This window comes from Protobothrops mucrosquamatus, unplaced genomic scaffold (genome assembly GCF_001527695.2).
Source record: "Protobothrops mucrosquamatus isolate PMUCROS unplaced genomic scaffold, P.Mucros_1.0 scaffold_250, whole genome shotgun sequence".
Classification (NCBI taxonomy): Eukaryota; Metazoa; Chordata; class Lepidosauria; order Squamata; family Viperidae; genus Protobothrops; species Protobothrops mucrosquamatus.
In genome coordinates, this window is record NW_015386326.1 from 100,030 (window position 1) to 119,647 (window position 19,618).

Below are 19,618 nucleotides of genomic sequence, written 5' to 3' on the forward strand. Positions count from 1 at the left end.
CAACATGCTCAGTTGAACCACAATGGAGCTTTTGGTTTATCAACGAGTGAACACCAGCTTCAATCAAGCCATCCTGCTAAGCTATAATATGCTATAATATGCTTCATTGAGGTGGGGGTGGGGGGCTAGAATGTTATATGAAGGCAGAACCTATGTTTGGTTAACCAGACTTTGTGGCTTAGCATGATAGGTGGATCCAGTCAAGATGTTCCAAGCAATGGGCAACCATCTGAAAGCATCTTGACAGCCATATACAAGTTAGCACCTCTTGAAGATGAATTTCTCAAACGTCAGAGAAAATAATTCACCTGTATTTCTCATCTCCTAGCTATTAGGTCATATTCTTCCCTCAAACAGGGAGAAAATGAGATCTGAGCTGTGAATTATGAAACAGGGAAAGAGGTAGGAGTCCTAGTAAGCCTCAAGGCCTTTACTTCTGGTTACATCACTATTGACAGAGATCATGTTTTGACTTGTGATCAGAAAGTTCCTACGACTACCATGAGCTGCTCTTTACACATTAGATAAGTGGAATGGATTATCTGGATGAAGGATTTCAAGACAGCACATAAGTGCTACCTTAAATGTGCTAATGTATTACATTGCAAGTAGGCAAAAGGCACCACCACATTGGAAACTGGAAATAAGTATTGGAGAACTCTACAAGCGGACTTATTCCTATCACTTCCATTTAATCTCAGCTTGGTACCTAAGAAAGCTAAATACTTGTTGAGGCAAAAATGACTTCCATGCAACAAGTCCTTTAGATTTCTTTAAGATCACTGGGACAAATATTAGAAGCATCCATTGGGAAAAAAACAAACAAACAAACAAAAAGGATAGACTGGAAAAATCTTGTAATTTCCTAGCAGCTTCCTTGGGTCTAACCAGCAATTTTATGTATGTTTCTGCAAAGACTGACATACAATCATCAGTGAACTAATAGATCTCCCATAAAGCCATCTAGGGTGCAAACATGCAAGCTTATATATGTATTGAGAACTGGATAGATGGATGATAGATAGATAGATAGATAGATAGATAGATAGATAGATAGATAGATAGATAGATAGATAGATAGATAGATAGATAGATAGATAGATAGATAGATAGATAGATAATGTAGATAAATAGATAATGAAGATAAATAGATAATGTAGATAGATAGATAGATGATAGATAGTATAGATATAGACAGACAGATAGATATAGATAATGTAGATAAATAGATGATAGATGATAGATAATGTAGATATAGACAGAGACAGATAGATATAGATAATGTAGATAAATAGATGATAGATAATGTGGATAGATGATAGATAGATGATAGATGATAGAGATAGCTGATAGATAGATAGATAGATAGATAGATAGATAGATAGATAGATAGATAGATAGATAGACAGACAGACAGATAGATAGATAGATAAGCCTTTATTGTCATTTTTTTTACTCTGGGCACAATGGCACACATTAAAAATGAAATTTAGTTGCTTGCTCTCAAAGTGTACACACACAACACACATTTAAACACACTACATAGACAAACACACACACAGATTGTGGTGTTTTGCAGTTCAGCGTATCAGAAGAGGAAGAATCAGCATCCACAATTAGAAGGGTGGAAGCTTTTGATCTCGGTGTGGCATAAACGGAAAGGGGGGGTTTCTTACGGTAGGCTGTGGCAGAATCCCTTTCACTCTGCTCTCTGCTGATGAACATGGTGAGGGCTGAGTAAGGAACGTGGAAGCACTGCCAAGGAGAAAAGAAGGAAAGATTCTGAGCTTGCACACACCCATTCCTCTTGCAAATGCATAATATAAAAGGATAATATGCTGGTCCGTGGCTGCAATCTAGATTTGATTTGAGAGGACAGTGATGGCAAACCTTTTAGAGACCGAGTGCCCAAAAACTGGCCCTGCCCCCGCTCCACCCCCTGCCCTGCCCCCGCTCTGCCCCCACCCCATCCCTCACCCCACCTGCTCGCAGGGCCACTCACCGCCCCCAGGGCCCACCACAGATCACTCGGGCAGCCCAGCAGCGCCATGGCGGCCATGCCCTCTGCCCGTGTGATGGGACCTGAGGGCAGAGTCTTGCCTACGCTGCCTGGCTGCCATGTTCTTGGCTGCGCTGCTCCGTGTGGGCCACGCTCGGGGGCGACTCTCCTCCAGGGGTGCTGCTGGTGAGGAGGGAGTCAGGGGAGGCGAGACTGGGGCAACAGCACATGTGCCCACAGAGAGGGCTTTGAGTGCCGCCTCTGGCACCCGTGCCATAGGTTCGCCACCACTATGATAGGACATAATATTTTTGGAAGAAATAATTTGGGGATGTGGGGGTGGGGAGAAGAGAAACCACATTTGGGACCTTACATGGGCAGACACCAACAGGCCAAACTGAATTCCCAAAATATGTTGGAAGACTTCAGAGCATATTCAGCACACAAAATCCGATTCAGATTTTATTGGGCTACGTTGATGAATTGATTAGGATCCCTCTATGGCAAAAATGGTGCTCCCCCACACACACAATTATAAGGACTAGAAAATATCCCTACAACTGGAAAAATGAAGGCAAGAGATTTCATGCAGTGGGATGAAGTGGATGTGCCTGCAATAGAACACAAGGAGGACCGGAATCTTATTTTAGAAACAGGTTATCAGAAATATACGTTCTATAGCAATATATACACAGCAGAGTCTAATCAAGGCTGCTTCCCATTGCTAAAATCAGGGGTCTTCAAACCTGGCCCTTTTATGACTTGTGGACTTCAACTCCCAGAATTCCTGGCTCAGGAATTCTGGGAGTTGAAGTCCACAAGTCATAAAAGGGCCAAGTTTGAAGACCCCTGGCTAAAATGTTCACTCCTTACTTATTTTAGCTCCATCCCGTTTTTATAATCTTAAATCCAGCATTTTACCTATATGCTGGTTTTATGATGGCCAATGAAGGCACTGTATGGAGCAGAAGACCAAGGCAAGCAAGGGCAGGGTAGGGCAAGGGAAGGGAAGGAAGGGAACATGGAGAAGACGAAGGGAAATAAATCCAAGTATTTGGAAAGGATAGACTCACCGTCACAAGAGTTTGAAACACGCAGTAGAAGAAAAGGTACCACATCACTTGCCCTTGAGAGAAGTCAGGCACAAACCATATCAGGAAGTAGGAGATCACACCAAAGGGAGTGGAAAAGATAATCCTGTCGGGGTTACAAGCCAAATGAAAGAGTTAATATACTGGGGTGCTTGGAGAAAAGATAACAAAAGCCATGGTTGATCTGTCACACCATTCGGACATGCGTTAAGTTGGTTTAAGGTGGACTGATCAGCATGATCTCTGCAAAATCCAAACCCATTGGGCAAGAGTTTGGATCCCACTGGCTGCATCCTGAACTGGTTAACCCCAGCTGAAAACCCAAACTTAACAATAGTTATGGAGCGTTTCAATGAGAATGTGCAAAGGCAGCACAAGATTTAAGAAAAACCAGCAACACAACACACTCACTCACTCGGGTTTCTACCCAATGCCAATTTTCTCACAATGCCCAACCCAAGTTAACACAATATAACTGCTTCCCAGAGCCAAGGCCAAAGAAATGAACCATATGGTGGCTTATTCTGATGGCTTAATTGATCCGGCATGCTATTCAAGGGGGGGGGGAGAACCGACAAACAGCTGAACCACACAGTTGGCTTAATCCTGTAAAGTATGTGAACCCAGCCTCTCTCTTTCTTCTCTCCCTCTCTCTCATGCACACACTCAGCATTCACTGATGGCCCTAAGCCATCAAGTGGTTTGCTTCTTTCTGGCTTAACGTAGGAATAAACAAACAAGACGATGGTCTATGAACATCTTTTTGGTGCCCTTAGACGTTAGGCCTTTTTTTTTCTTCATTGCAAAATGAATCTCTTAAGACTCTTAAGGGTCTCAAGCATCTAATGTACCCCTTAAAGGTCCACTCAAAACAGGCCCCTCCCCCCCCCTTTTGAGAGCAGCTTTCAACCTGGCTCACAAGACCTAGAATGACATGAAACCTGGCATGGAATCCTTGGCTTTGTGCACCGGAGGATTTAAGCCATTGTTCTAAATCACAAAATGCAGCTTAGCGACTCTCCAACCAAGTCATTGCAGCTTGTTCAACTAACCCACACACAATGTTTCCTCTGAGTTAAGACTTCTTCCCAAGCCATACAGTATCCATTGTTTTTCAGATGTTGTGGCCTTCAGCTTCTCCCGGTCCCAACTATCATGGCCAACAGAAAAGGACCGTAAGAGAGACCTACCCAAACATCTGGAGGATGTCAAGATGCCTACTGTTAATTTCAACAGTAAATTTATATCTTCCTAAATAGAGTTAGGAAGCCATGATTTGCCAGCCTCAACATGAAATAAAATGAGTAGGACTGAACCTTCATCTCTAACCTAAACCATGTTGCTAAGATCCATGGAATTCAGTTAAGTATGATTCTCTCTAGACCAATGTTTCTCAACCTTGGCACTTGAAAGATGTGTGGACTTCAACTCCCAGAATCCCCCAGTCTACACTTCTTCAAATCAATAGCTCTCACAAATTTCTAAGAGCTTTAAGGTTTACAAGTGACCCTATACATTAACATCTCCTAGGACCTAGATCAGGGGTAGGCAACCTTGGCTCTTTTATGACTCATGGACTTCAACTCCCAGAATTCCTGAGCCAGCCATCCCTGCCCTAGATGATAGGTTGGTGAAACAAGTTTCCATAAAGCATCATAAGCAGAGCAATGTTTTTGCAAAAAACTTGTTCCAAGGGCAAAATTGTCCAGACAAACAGCAGGAAGAGGACTAGACAAATTTAAACACCACTTGCAAGTGACAGCAACACACAAGATGGTCTCCTTTAGACTGGGAGAAAGGTTAGGGAGATCAAGTCTGCATGCCTGATGTGTATAAAGGGGAACAGAGAAAAGAGGAATCCACCCAATCCATTCAAGTGAATGGACTGGACATGTTTAGCTGGCTTCAATTCCCTGTAGGACGACTGCACATTTAAATAAGGGTATCCAGAAAATGAAGACTCTGCAGCAAAACCAACTAAGAGTTTTGGGACATTTTCATAACAAATAAATGAATGACTGTGTAAGTTTTGGACAAGTAGTCCTTGACTCACAACATTTGTTTAGTGACCGTTCGAGTTACAGCGGCACTGAAAAATGGGCCTTATGAGCATTTTTCACACTTACGACCAGGACAACATCCCTAAGGTCCCGTGTTCAAAATTCAGACGCTTGGCAACTGGCATGTATTTATGACGGTTGCCGTGTCCCGGGGTCACATGATCACCCTTAGCGACCTTCTGACAAGCAAAGTCAATGGGGAAGCCAGATTCACTTAACAACTGGGGTAAAAAAGGTTGTAAAATGAGACAAGACTCACTTAACAATTGTCTTCCTTAGCAATGGAAATTTTGGGCTGAATTGTGGTCATAAGTTGAGGGCTGCCTTTTCTTCAGATGTTCAGGACTTGCGGGCTAATAAGCCTGAAAATGACAGCACCAGTTAAGTGAAATCTGTAGGTGTACTGACTTTACTATCATAAGAAAGGCTGAGCGCCAAAGAATTGAGGCCTTTGAACTATGGTGCTGGAGAAGACTCCTGCGAGTCCCCTGGACTGCAAGGCGATCAAACCGGTCAGTCCTAGAGGAGATCAACCCCGACTGCTCTTTAGAAGGCCGGATCCTGAAGTTGAAACTCAAGTACTTTGGCCACCTAATGAGAAGGAAGGACTCACTGGAGAAGAGCCTGATGCTGGGAAAGATGGAGGGCAAGAGAAGAAGGGGACGACAGAGAAGGAGGTGGCTGGATGGAGTCACTGAAGCAGGAGGCGTGAACTTCAATGGACTCCAGAGGATGGTAGAGGACAGGAAGGCCTAGGGGGACGTTGGGGTCCATGGGGTCGCGATGGGTTGGACACGACTTCGCAATTAACAACAACAACAAACTGACTTTACTTGGGGAACTGAAAAGACTGCTACCATCCTAGATTTTTTAGCTCATTAGATATTTGGATGTTGGGAAAGACTAAATGCGAAATGCTCATTGGCAAAATTAAAATCATCCTTCAAAAAGGAGAATGACGAGGATACGATTTTTCCTGCAGCACAGGCTGGCCCTCAATCTTTTATTGTTCAAATGAAAAATGTTCTTGTCCTCCGGGAAGATGTTACTTCTTGTGGTTTCTTAGCAGTCCGGGCAAGAAAACTCATACGGACTGAGCAGAGATGACAAGAAGAGGAAGAGAAATAAAGAACATTCATTTATGGTGTCTATTTTTAGCCAGCTGGGAGAAGGGAGAACATTTTACCTATCCTTCAGAGTCATGCATAGTTCAACTTCTCTAGATGTTGCTACCACAAGAGGTTACCATATGGAAGTATGCAGACGCATTTTAGCCTTAGGTACTTTTTATGAGTGCCAGAACAATGGTCTATGTGGAAAGCAAAAGGGAAGATAAAGGGATAAGAAGGGAAGGGGAAGGAAGGGGAGGGAAAAGAAAAGGAGAAGGAAGGAAGGAAGGAAGGAAGGAANAAAGAAAAACAAGAGAGAACTCAAAAGTGGCTCTTGATCTGAGTGCAGTGCAAACCCCAAAAGCTGAAAAGTGCCTTTCTCTGTGGTTGGCGCATGGATCCGCTTCTTATTGCCACGACGAGCATTTATTGCTACCGAAGCTTTGGGTGACCACGATGTAAAAAAGATGCTGAGACTCTAGAAAGAGTGCAGAGAAGAGCAACAAAGAGGATCAGGGGACTGGAGGCCAAAGCATATGAGGAACGGCTGCTGGAATTGGGTATGTCTAGTTTAAGGAAGAGAAGGACGACTTGTGGACTCAATTACAGTTGTGAGCCGAGGATGACCTGTAATGGAAGGGCAAACTAACTTTCAGGAATGTCCGTCTGAAACTGCTGCAAAAGCTCAGGTGGTTTAATTGCAGGAAGAGAAGGAGAAGAACCGAGCTGGGGGGGCCCTTCTCAAAGGACTGGGCTGCAACGTGCATCAGGGTGTCCTGCAAAGCTAAGGACAGTCACCTGATCAGAGGCCTGAGGACATGACCTCCTAAATCCCAGGCTTTTCTTACGTCAGGGGACTCTAAACTTAGCTGCTGATAAGGGGGCTGTTTCAGGTCTTCCAGAGGAAGCAACCCTGCCAACAAATTACCCTGGGCAAATGCCAAGGGTGGAAACTATAGAAGCAAGAGGGCACAATACATACATGCACACATCTGCATTCCCCGAGCACAGGGCTTCTAACAATTGCAGCTGAGCAAAGCCTCCATATGTGCAATAAAGGTATATTTAAATTAGCCTGCCCCACATCCCTGCACCCTTCAGTTCATGTCCCATCAATACCAGCCTGCATGCCCAGTACTGTGTTGGGTGAAGGCAGCTGCCAGCTAAGATCAGTGGAACAACCTGCCTCCAGAAGCTGTCAATGCTCCAACACTGGAAGTTTTTAAGAAGAGACTGGACAGCCATTTGTCCGAAATGGTATAGGGTTTCCTGCCTGAGCAGGGGGTTGGACTAGATGACCTCCAAGGTCCTTTCCAATTCTACTACTACTACTACTACTACTACTACTACTACTACTACTATTACTATTATTATTATTATTATTATTATTATTATTATTGATCGTCGCACAGTCAGCCAGATGTTCAGACTGGATTTGGCATTTTGTCTACCTATCGAGTCCTTACCAAGGACCTGGGATAGGCAGATGTGGATGTTTGATGGTATTACAGATATAGTTGCAGAATGGAAGCAGTTCCTAGTAAGGCCGCTTTTTGCAATTGACTAATGGCGAATTTGTCAATGCCAATGGTGTTCAAGTGGTGCTCCAGTTGTTTTGGGATTGCACCCAAGGCGCCTATTACTATTGGTGGTACTACTACTACTACTACTACTATTTTTTTTTTTTTATTATTATTATTATTATTATTATTATTATTATTATTATTATTATTATTATTATTATTATTATTATTATTATTATTATTATTATAGCAGACTTTGAGATTCTCTATCCGGATCCACACAATATTCGGGCTAAGCTAAGCTAAAATAGGCTTAATGTATTTGTGACATAGCATGCGGCAACCCAACCATCATTTGACAGATTATATGAAGAACAGGTAATCCTCCACTTATGACCACAGTTATTTTTCTTGCTAAGCAAGGCAGTTGTTAAGTGAGATGCACCCAATTTCATGACCTTTTTGCCATTGTTGTTATGTGAATCCCTGCGCTTGTTAAATGAATCATGCGGTCGTTAAATGAATCCAGCTTCCCCCAATGTCAGAAGCTGACTAGGTAGGCTGCAAATGGTGATCACGTGACTCCAGGACACCGCAAACGTTGTAAATGCATGCCGGTTGCCCAGTGCCCAAATTTTCATCATGTGACCACGAGGATGCTAGGGCGGTCACACAAGCCTGTGGACCAGTCTTAAGTCACTTTTGCTAAACAGATGCTTGTAAGTCAAGTTCCTGCTGTAGACTAGAGTTTCTCAACCTTAGCAGCTTTAAGATGCATGGACTTCAACTCCCAGAATTCCCCAGCCAGCATAATAATAAAACATACCGGTAATTCATTTCTGTTTGGTGAGAGTTGCCTATTATGGGACGCCAGTGTTTTATTCACATGGGGTTATTGTGACTGCCTGAACCCAGAGTCAGGAAAAGCTTTGACAAAAAACTTCTTTCAAAAGAGGTCCCTAAAGCTTAGCTGAATGAACTCCTTTATTCATACACTGTTCCTCTTTGCGCTTATATATTTTTTTCCTCTTAAAGGCCAATCTATGCAAAGAGAGCACACACGAGGACTCAATTATTCCAGCCAATTATTAAAAGTTCCTGGTTGGTTGGCCTAACGGTGGAAACCTCATGCTTCTGAGATCAAACACGTGCCCAGCCCTGGAAAACAATCTGACCATTTTAGAGATAGTCCTCGACCTACAACTGATTGGTAAGCAACTCTTCAAAGTTAGGATGTCTACACAAACCTCCATGGATCACATTTTGGGCACTGGGCCACTGGCTCAGCTTTATGGCTGCAGTTGTAGCATTCTGCAGCCATGTGACCATAATTTTTGTCATCTTATCTGGTGTTTTACTTTTGGTATCCAGCAAAAAACACCCATTAGGTAAAATGAATTTGCTTAATGATCTCAGGGTTCACTTAATGATCAGGGCATCTGCTTAATGACTGCTGCAAAAAAAATGCCAAAAACTCAGGTCCAGGGACATGCTTTCAACTTATGACCCCAACAACTTATGACCATAATTTCAGGGTCACTTATGGTTATAAGTTGAGGATCGTATATAATCAACAGCTAATCTTCATGCTGAACGGGCAAATCCTCCAACTGCCAACTATTCTGAACTGCAAGTTTTAATTACATAAAAGTGAATTAAATCAACTCAAAGTTTGACTGTCTTGGCGTCAAGCACAAATTTTTGGACTGCACCCTTAGGGTATGTCTAGAAATTCAAATGTAACCTAGAAAACATTGTGCATTTCTGTTTTATAATATCCTGTGCAGGCTTTCATGCTTGTATTCTCATTCTTTGTTTTATAATCCTTACATCATTTACAGACTTTTCAGGGTAAACATCAAAATAAATTTCCTGACTTGTATGAGCCGCAGTCAGGGGAAGGCTGTCCTATGAAGCTGAAAATTCTTTTTTCCTTGAGGGGTTCAAATAAGGTCTGGACGGTCAATTCTCAGAGATGTTCTAGTACAGTGATGGCGAACCTTTTAGAGACCGAGTGCCCAAACTGCAACCCAAAACCCACTTATGCATCGTCGGGTGCCGGGTGGATGTGGCCCATTGGCTGGGTGTGGCCCATTGGGTGGGCGTGGCTGCAATGGCAATGGCAGACTGGGTGGGACTAAAAAGTTCAATCAATCAATTCCAACTTTGCAAGATCTTTTTTTTCCCCCGCAAGTTGAAATTGACTGATTGATTGAACCTAAAGCGAAAAGGTTTTATAAAACCCAGCTGAAGGCCTAGGACTGGGGTGATGGCATGCGTGCCCACAGAGAGGGCTCTGATGCCGCCTCTGGCACCCGTGCGATAGGTTCGCCACCACTGTTCTAGTAAATCCTGAATTGAGCAGATGGTTAGGCTAAATCACTGTATCTCAACCTTAGCAAATTTAAGATTTGTGGACTTCAACTCCCAGCAGGCTGGCTGGGGAATTCTGGGAGTTGAAGTCCACACATTGTAAAGTTGCTAAGGTAAAGCAACACGATTGTAGGCAATCTGGTGCCACCCGGTTGCTATTTTCCAATCGGCATTAAGAAGGACTTCAAGATCTGGAACAATCCTGAAAAGTCTTCTGTCCACGCTTGCTATAAATGAAGAAAACAGGTGTTCCCCAAGCCACTTGGGGCATGCTATCTCTAAAATGCTCACCAACAGCTGAAATGGGGTGAGGGGAAAAAAGCAAACATTAGAGGGAAAACAGAATATCCAGGAAGAAGTTGTAGCTTGAACAAATGTGTTATCTATTGTGGGTGTTTTTTTTATACCTACACATACAAAACCTTTCATGGACCAGCCCAATCCCAAGTGCAGGTTGACTTCTTCCTTGTGACCTACCAAAACACAGGTTTTGCTTCCCATGCTCACAGCATGCAAAGTGTCTCCATTTCATCAAGTCACCTTCTTCCTATGTCTCTACAAGGACCCCAAATTATCTCCCAGGTTGGGGAAGAAGCAGAATTCATCCACAGTGCTGCAGTCACAAAACTAGGGGACACAATCAGCTGCCAATATTACTGCTACCCTCAAGTGCACCCCTTGAATGCTTCCCACTTGACTATGATAGACACCAACCCACTTCCTACACCGTTAGTAGCTTCTTCTACAACCCCAGTGGAGATAGGAACCTGCAGCTAGTCCAAAGCTCCAGCTCATCCGACTTTAGTCACTAAGGATCAAAACTCTCCTGCTGCTTTTGACGTTCTCCAGTCAAAAACTGCAAACAACAGGGTTACAATTCTGTCAATGCACAGCACTTTTGGCTAAGTCAAGACTGATTTTAAGTCAGCTTGATTTCTAGTGACTACAGGGGTATCTCCATCTAGTTTTCCAAGCTGAAGACAAGTTCTGGGTATTGGGGAAAAAAAACATGTCACAAGATAACGGCAAACCACTTCTCTTTTGTTATCAACAATAGCACCCATGTGTGCTCTTGTGATCAGTAGCAGCAATGAGCTTCCTTAAGTTTCATCACAGAAGGTGGCAGAACATCGCCAACCTTGGTTGATCTTCTGAAAGTTAAACAAGGTTGGAGCTTGTATGGAAGACACCAAGACACACCAGGCTATTGGATAAAAATAATTTTTCAAGACCTCTGGAAAAAAAGGTATAATGGCGAACTACTCCTGCTTTGTGACAAGGAAACTCTGCAGATGTCACTGTACAACATGAGGCTTTGTTCCACAAGATTGCAACCAGGCATGCTTACCAGGGCATCAGGCGTCCAAAGCAAGTCCAGGAGCTTTTACTGATGAAGAAACCCACCAGGGGATCAGTTACGGCATCCCACGCACGTCCCACAAAAAGGATGATAGATGCATAGAAGGGATCCATCTGTTAAACAGAAGAAAGGAAGAACCTCCATGAAACGCAAAGTGAGAGTTCATTCTCTCACTGTAAGTAATGTGAAAGAAAAGCAGATTGGTCTCTTGCAGGGAAAAAAAAAGGACAAGTAGAAACAACCCACCAGAAAGAGACAAAGGCAGGGCGAGGTGGAAAACTCAGTATTTAAACTACAGCCGTATAAACTCAAGCAGTTTCATGAGCAGCTGAAATTCTCTTGGTAACGGCTTTCTATCTCTTCCAATAACTACAGGTAGTCCTCAACTTATGACCTGTAGTTGAGCCTGGAATCACGCTCGTAAGTCATGCTGATTGTTAAGCGGGTCATCAGGTGACCGTGCCCAACTTTACAACCTTTTTTGTATCGGTTGTAAATGAACGCTGCAGCCGTTAAGCGAACCCATTGTCCACAATGGGTCTTTTTTTTTTTTTTTGCTGGAAATCAGAAGGAAATGCCTGTTTCCATTGAAACCCCTTATGAACTGTGGTCGTGTGAGTGTGGGATGCTGCAAATGGCCGTACATGCTGGCCAGTTGTCAAGCACCCAAAATGCAATCATGTGACTGGGGGGGGGAGGCAACCATTGGAACTTTGAATTCAGGTCTTAACTTCAAACCTTCACTAAGTGATCGGTCATAAGTTGAAGACTACCTTTTCTCCAAAGCGCCTGAAGGCAGGACAAGAAGCAACGGATGGAAACTAAGCGAGGAGAGAAGCAACCTAGAGCTGAGAAACTTCCTGACAGTTAGAACAATTAACCAGTGGAACAACCTGCCTCCAGAAGCCATGAATGCTCCAACATTGGAGGTTTTTAAGAAGAGACTGGACAGCCATCTGTCCAAATGGTATAGGGTTTCCTATCTGAGCAGGGGGTTGGACTAGATGATCTCCAAGGTCCCTTCCAACTTTATTATTATCACTATTATTATTATTACTATTATTATTACTATTATTACTACTGTTATTATTACTGTTATTATTACTGTTATTATTACTGTTATTATTACTGTTGTTATTGTTGTTGTTGTTGTTATTATTATTATTACCTGTGTGACTCACTCTACAATTTTGATATTTTCTCCTGAGTTTTTCCAAGTGTTTCAAATTTTGTTTCTAGCTGAAACAGAAACCTTGGACAGGCTTTTTCAGGTGGTGAAGTTACATTAATTGCCACAAATGTGCTTTTTTTCAAAAGACAACTTCCTTGGTTTGTTTTTTTTCCTTTGAAAACTTTTCACTTCTCATCCAAGAAGCTTCTTCAGTTCTGGATGAGCTTCTTGGATGAGAAAAAAAAAACCAAGAAAGTCCAGCTGACTTTTGGAAAAAGCACCTTTGGGACAATCATGACCTGGATGATTGAGAATTTCCATAGTCACATTAATTGCATTTTTAAGCCTGCCACCTTCAAGTTTTGAAATGCCGAGTTGCTGAATTCTTAATTCAGAGCTATGAACCTCTACATGCTATGCAGACTTCCAGAGAGGACGGGGCCAACAAAACAAATGGAACCACATGTCAACAGTGGTACATAACATTGTTTGGTCAGGCTTGGGGGCTTGTCAAACCAAGCCAGTGTGGCTTATTTAACAAATTACAGATCAAGCAAGCCAGGGCTTTGTGGGATGTGTGAACTCAGTCAATGAGTTACCCAAGCAATAGCACATGTGCTGCTATTCTCAGCAGGAGTTATTTACTGAAAGCAAAACACCACCGACAACATATCATGGAGGCAAGCAATGCCCCATGAGAAAACAAGATGTTCTTCGTTTGGGAACACTTGCCAGGAGCATGTAAAATGGACTGAACAATGCCTTCAACAGTGTGGTTGCCTATCAGAGTAGAAGTGGGAGCAGGCTCTGGATTTTAGCCTTGGTTCCGTTCACATTGTCAGCAATTCTAGAGGTATTCTCTGCCCCAGGAAAACAAGATGTGAAATGGAAGCATGAAGTTCCATCTAAGCCAGGGGTCTGCAACCTTGACCACTTTAAGACTTGTGGACTTCAGCTCCCAGAATTCCTTTGCTGGCTGAGGAATTCTGGGAGCTGAAATCCACAAGTCTTAAAGTTGTCAAGGTTGCAGACCCCTGATCTAGGAGAAAAAGCATGAGAAACCCCTGCAATTTGGGAATATTCGTTCCCTAAAGTGGTGCCCTTTGGATCAGACCTGGGCATTTTGCAGCGCGAGACCACATCCGGCTCTTTTGTCTGTCCCTGCCTAGCCCGTGTGAGGTCAATTGGGAAAAAAATTAGAAAATCAAATGTAAATAAGTGTACGGCTCTGTTGGGTTTGGCTCTGCACAACCGTCCCACCTTTGCTGTATCCCTTTGGGAAAATTAATTGCCCAGCCCTCCTTCTGGATGAATTGGGGCAGCATATTTGTTATTGCTCAGTAATTCCTGGAGTTCCCAAACAACAATCACGTGCTGCTACGATTTCTGGGGAATTTTAATTCTACCACACCCGGAAGGTTCTGGATGAAGAAAGCTGCACTGGGCCCATTTGTGACAGGTAGTTTTCGATGGACCACCATTCCTTTGAACCATTGTTACCATGTGACAATGGCATTGAAAATAAAGTGAGGTGCAATCAGTCCTCGCCTCTTACGCTCCCCTTCAGTGTCCCCAACATCCCATGATCCAAATTTGGGCCCTTGGCAAAGGCCATACATTTATGACGGTTGCAACTGGCCCTGGTTGCCATTTTAAACTTTCCCAGGCAGCTTTCAACAAGCAAAGTCAATGGGGGAAGCTGTGTAATTTGTGCAATTCGCTTAACAATTGCACGATTCACTTAACAACTGTGGCAAAAAGGTCATAAAACTGGGCACCACAGACTTCACAACCGCCTTGCTCAGCAACAGAAATTCTGCTCCCGACTGGGGTCATAAGTAATAATAATAATTTATTTTTATTTTATTTATTTATTATTAAATTTATATCCCGCCCTTCTCCTTGCGGACTCAGGGCGGCTAACAATCGAATAAAAATACAATCGAATAAAATACAATCGAATATAAAAATAATAATAATAATAATAATAATAATAATAATAATAATAATAATAATAATAATAAAAAAAAAAAAAAAAAAAAAAAAAAAAAAAAAAAAAAAAAAAAAAAAAAAAAAAAAAAAAAAAAAAAAAAAAAAAAAAAAAAGTTGGAAGGGACCTTGGAGGTCATCAAGTCCAACCCCCTGCTCAGGCAGGAAACTCTACACCACTTCGGACAAATGGCTGTCCAGTCTCTTCTTAAAAACTTCCAGTGTTGAAGCATTCACTGCTTCTGGAGGCAGGTTGTTCCACTGGTTAATTGTTCTAACTGTCAGGAAGTTTCTCCTTAGCTCTAGGTTGCTTCTCTCCTTGGTCAGTTTCCATCCATTGCTTCTTGTCCTGCCCTCAGGTGCTTTGGAAAATAGCTTGACTCCCTCTTCTTTGTGGCAGCCCCTGAGATATTGGAATACTGCTATCATGTCCCCCCTCGTCCTTCTCTTCATTAAACTAGACATACCCAATTCCAGCAGCCTTTCCTTATATGTTTTAGCCTCCAGTCCCCTAATCATCTTTGTTGCTCTTCTCTGTACTCTTTCTAGAGTCTCAACATCTTNAGCTGCACTGGGCCCATTTGTGACAGGTAGTTTTCGATGGACCACCATTCCTTTGAACCATTGTTACCATGTGACAATGGCATTGAAAATAAAGTGAGGTGCAATCAGTCCTCGCCTCTTACGCTCCCCTTCAGTGTCCCCAACATCCCATGATCCAAATTTGGGCCCTTGGCAAAGGCCATACATTTATGACGGTTGCGACTGGCCCTGGTTGCCATTTTAAACTTTCCCAGGCAGCTTTCAACAAGCAAAGTCAATGGGGGAAGCTGTGTAATTTGTGCAATTCGCTTAACAATTGCACGATTCACTTAACAACTGTGGCAAAAAGGTCATAAAACTGGGCACGACAGACTTCACAACCGCCTTGCTCAGCAACAGAAATTATGCTCCCGACTGGGGTCATAAGTAATAATAATAATAATAATAATAATAATAATAATAATAATAATAAAGTTGGAAGGGACCTTGGAGGTCATCAAGTCCAACCCCCTGCTCAGGCAGGAAACTCTACACCACTTCGGACAAATGGCTGTCCAGTCTCTTCTTAAAAACTTCCAGTGTTGGAGCATTCACTGCTTCTGGAGGCAGGTTGTTCCACTGGTTAATTGTTCTAACTGTCAGGAAGTTTCTCCTTAGCTCTAGGTTGCTTCTCTCCTTGGTCAGTTTCCATCCATTGCTTCTTGTCCTGCCTTCAGGCGCTTTGGAAAATAGCTTGACTCCCTCTTCTTTGTGGCAGCCCCTGAGATATTGGAATATTGCTATCATGTCCCCCCTCATCCTTCTCTTCATTAAACTAGACATACCCAATTCCAACAGCCTTTCCTTATATGTTTTAGCCTCCAGTCCCCTAATCATCTTTGTTGCTCTTCTCTGTACTCTTTCTAGAGTCTCAACATCTTTTTTACATCATGGTGACCAAAACTGGATGCAGTATTCCAAGTGTGGCCTTACCAAGGCATTTAAAGTGGTATTAATACTTCACGTGATCTTGATTCTATCCCTCTGTTAATGCAGCCCAGCACTGTGTTGGCTTTTTTGGCAGCTGCAGCACACTGCTGGCTCCTATTTAGGTGATTGTCCACTAGGACTCCAAGATCCCTCTAAAAGTTACTACTATTGAGCAAGTTACCCCCTATACTATACATGTACATTTGGTTTTTCTTGCCTAAATGTAGAACCTTACTTTTTTTCACCACTGAATTTCATTTTGTTAGATAGAAAGTAAGTAAGTCAAGGACTATCTTTACACAGCCCTGCAGAAGCCCTTGGATCCTGAGCTCAATAAGGAGTTGCCTGAAGGAGGGCTGCCTGTCCAGGGGGTGGTATGGTACGAGGGACACAGCGCTGAGACCAGATCCGAAAGAGCATCAAGAAAGTACCTCCGTATAGGAAGCGAGCATCTCAAGCAGAAACCAGAAGAGATGCTTCCTTAAAAAGCTAAGGTTCTACATAGAGTGGAGTATGTAGGAAATTCTGCATGGAAACAGAAGCTTTGGGGAACTCTAAACCAGTGGTGGCGAACCTATGGCACGGGTGCCAGAGGTGGCACTCGGAGCCCTCTCTGTGGGCACACGTGCCGTTGCCCCAGCCTCGCCTCCCCTGTGACCCCCTCCTCTCCAGCAGCCCCCCTGAAGGAAAGTCACCCCTGAGCGTGGCCCATGCGGAGCAGTGCAGCCAAGGACATGGCAGCCAGGCAGCGTAGACAAGACTCTGCCCTCACACCCCATCGTGCACAGTTGATGCTGCAGGGTGTGGGCAGAGGGCGTGACCGCCATAGCGCTGCTGGGCTGCCTGGGCGATCTGTGGCGGGCCCTGGAGGCGGTGAGTGGCCCTGCGGGCAGGCGGGGCAGAACGGGGGATTGGAGGCGGAACGGGGCGGGGCAGGGGGTGGAGTGGGGGCAGTTTTTGGGCACTCGGTCTCTAAAAGGTTCGCCATCACTGCTCTAAACCAAAGAAAACAGCCCTTAAAGAAAATTTATATTGGGTGCAAATCTGTGGAAGGGGCTCAACCTAGAGTTGAATCCAACACAAGTCCCAACAAATAAGTCTTGGTCTGACCACCGTCACCCAGCTTCAAAGAGGCCAGTTAGGGCTTACCTGCACCACGTCCAGTAAGTAAATCTGTAGAAAGAATCCCAAAGCACAGCCAGTGATCTGATAGGGTGCTCCACCGATGGCATAACACACTTTGCTGCATATTGATAGCTTAGCTTTGCTTTCTCTCTGGAAAAGAGAATTTGGAAGCAAGGATCAAAGCACCATAAGGACTCACTCTGTATCGGTTTTTCTCAGCCTTGGCAACAGGAAGTTGGCTGGGGAATTCTGGGAGTTGGAAGTCCACATGTCTTAAAAATACCAAGGATGAGAAATACCGGTCTATACTCCACAAATTTAATCCATCTTTAAATTCAGCCAACACAGTTTACGGAATTAACGTATTTTCTGGATTCGCACAATACACTGAACAAGAAATTGACCAAGTGCTTTGGTCTGTACTTAGTTTTAGAAAGGGAGAATTTTGCATAACTTTCCAGAATCTTTAGCAACTGCACGTATCTTCCCAAGGTATTTATCACTCCTACGTTATAGCAACAACTTTCTTAGCTCACCCTTTGCAAATATCCCAGCTCAAATGGGCAATAAATCTCACCAAGGACAGATAATGGAAGCTGGCTCACAAAAAGTAGTGGCTTGTTCACGCTTTCTGCCCCCAATTGGGGTGAAAAACCAATTAAACGCCTTTTTCCCAGTGCCAGCAGGGTTTATCTCCGTAACACCCTCCCCCTTCATCCAAACAAACTCTGGAAGCACTATCAATAATTATTAGCACTGATTATGTTTAATATGTTTTTTTTAATTAATGTACACCATATTTGTATTTAGAATTTGTTTATTTGAAAATTAATAAAAATTTGAAAAAAAAAATAATTATTAGCACTGAAAATGTTGAGATGTTGCATTAAATTATTCAGCTCTGAGGTCCTCTCCCACCCCTCCCCCCCTCGGATCCGATCAAAGAAGTTAAAGCTGAGTTTTGCACACCACTGGATTTTTTTTACCAGAGTTGATTATGTGTATTGAGTGAACACAGCAAATGTGCATCATCTCTAGGAAGTTGCGGTAATCACTACACCCAATCCAACCGATTGATAAATGCAAGTGTTGTGTACTCAGAAGGATCATCATAAACACACTGGCTGAAATCACAGGAGGGGGAGGGGTTTGTTGAGAAAATCTTAGTCCATTTACAACACTCAATCCATGCTACTGTGCATTATTTTGAAAGCGTTTGTAATTCCTGATTTAACTAGGCTTCTTTCCCCCCCTGAAATTCAGCTCGGTTTTTACTACTGAAAAAGCATGTTACAAGTGAGAAAACAGTGGGATCTTCCAGTTGAACCTCCAGACACAAAGACTATCCTCACACTATTCTTTAATCAGAGGTGGACAATTTGATGTTCTCCAGGTGTTTTGGATACAGTCCTGCGTTCTCTTGCCACTGGCTATGCTAGCTAAGGCTGAATGGGTATTTAAATTCAAAACATTGGGTAGGTACCCTAATGCCTAGCCAAGTGCTATGCCCTGAATCCTGGCTTACATTCCATGGTTACCCCAAGATCAAGCCATACACAGTGGCCACGTTTGCAAGGCTAGACTAAAGTGGCAGTTGGACATTCAACGGTTTGGTGAATCCAGCTCTTGTTTAGCCTTTTTGTGTGCAACAGGCCATTCACTTAAGCCACAATGTGGTCACCCTAAAACCACCTGACAAGAGCCATTCATCAAAATCCAGCCACCATTCCAATGCTCAGGTTACAAATGAGAAACATCAAGTCTAAGAGAAGTCTCAAAGGTGTTTTTTTCAGGAAGCAGCCGGACTTCAACAGACATCTGAGAGAGAGAAGCCAGAGACTAAATATTCCTTGCCCTTTAAGGTTTGTTTACTGGCCATCGTGGTCAGAGCCGGAAACTGGCTAAGAGAGCTATCCCACGGTTTTCAGCACCGAATTCATTCATTCTTTCAAGAACTCGAAGTGCCAGGCTCGCATTCTCACACCTGGGTGAGTTCCCACCTGACGCTAAGAATCCGGGCATTCCGGTCACCCAGCCCATGCTTTTTCAGTAGTAAAAACCGAGCTGAATTTCAGGGGGGGGGGGGGGGAAAGAAGCCTAGTTAAATCAAGAATTACAAACTCTTTCAAAATAATGCACAGTAGCATGGATTGAGTGTTGTAAATGGACTAAGATTTTCTCAACCAACACCCCCCCCTCCTGTGATTTCAGCCAGTGTGTTTGTGATGATCCTTCGGAGTACACAACACTTACGAGGGAAGCCAAACCCTGAACAGACACCCTCGCATTAAAACCTCACCCCCCCA

At 43.3% G+C, this 19,618-nt stretch overlaps 1 protein-coding gene across 1 annotated transcript in view; it reads right to left on the reverse strand.

The window, feature by feature from the left end:
• The window catches only part of MFSD2A (major facilitator superfamily domain containing 2A), a 46,755-nt gene that overhangs the window by 26,022 nt on the left and 1,115 nt on the right, over positions 1 to 19,618 (reverse strand). Inside the window, 4 exon segments of the mRNA XM_015830802.1 lie at positions 1,677 to 1,755; positions 3,073 to 3,196; positions 11,504 to 11,688; positions 17,337 to 17,460. Of these exon segments, the coding sequence (XP_015686288.1) occupies positions 1,677 to 1,755; positions 3,073 to 3,196; positions 11,504 to 11,688; positions 17,337 to 17,460 (512 nt within the window).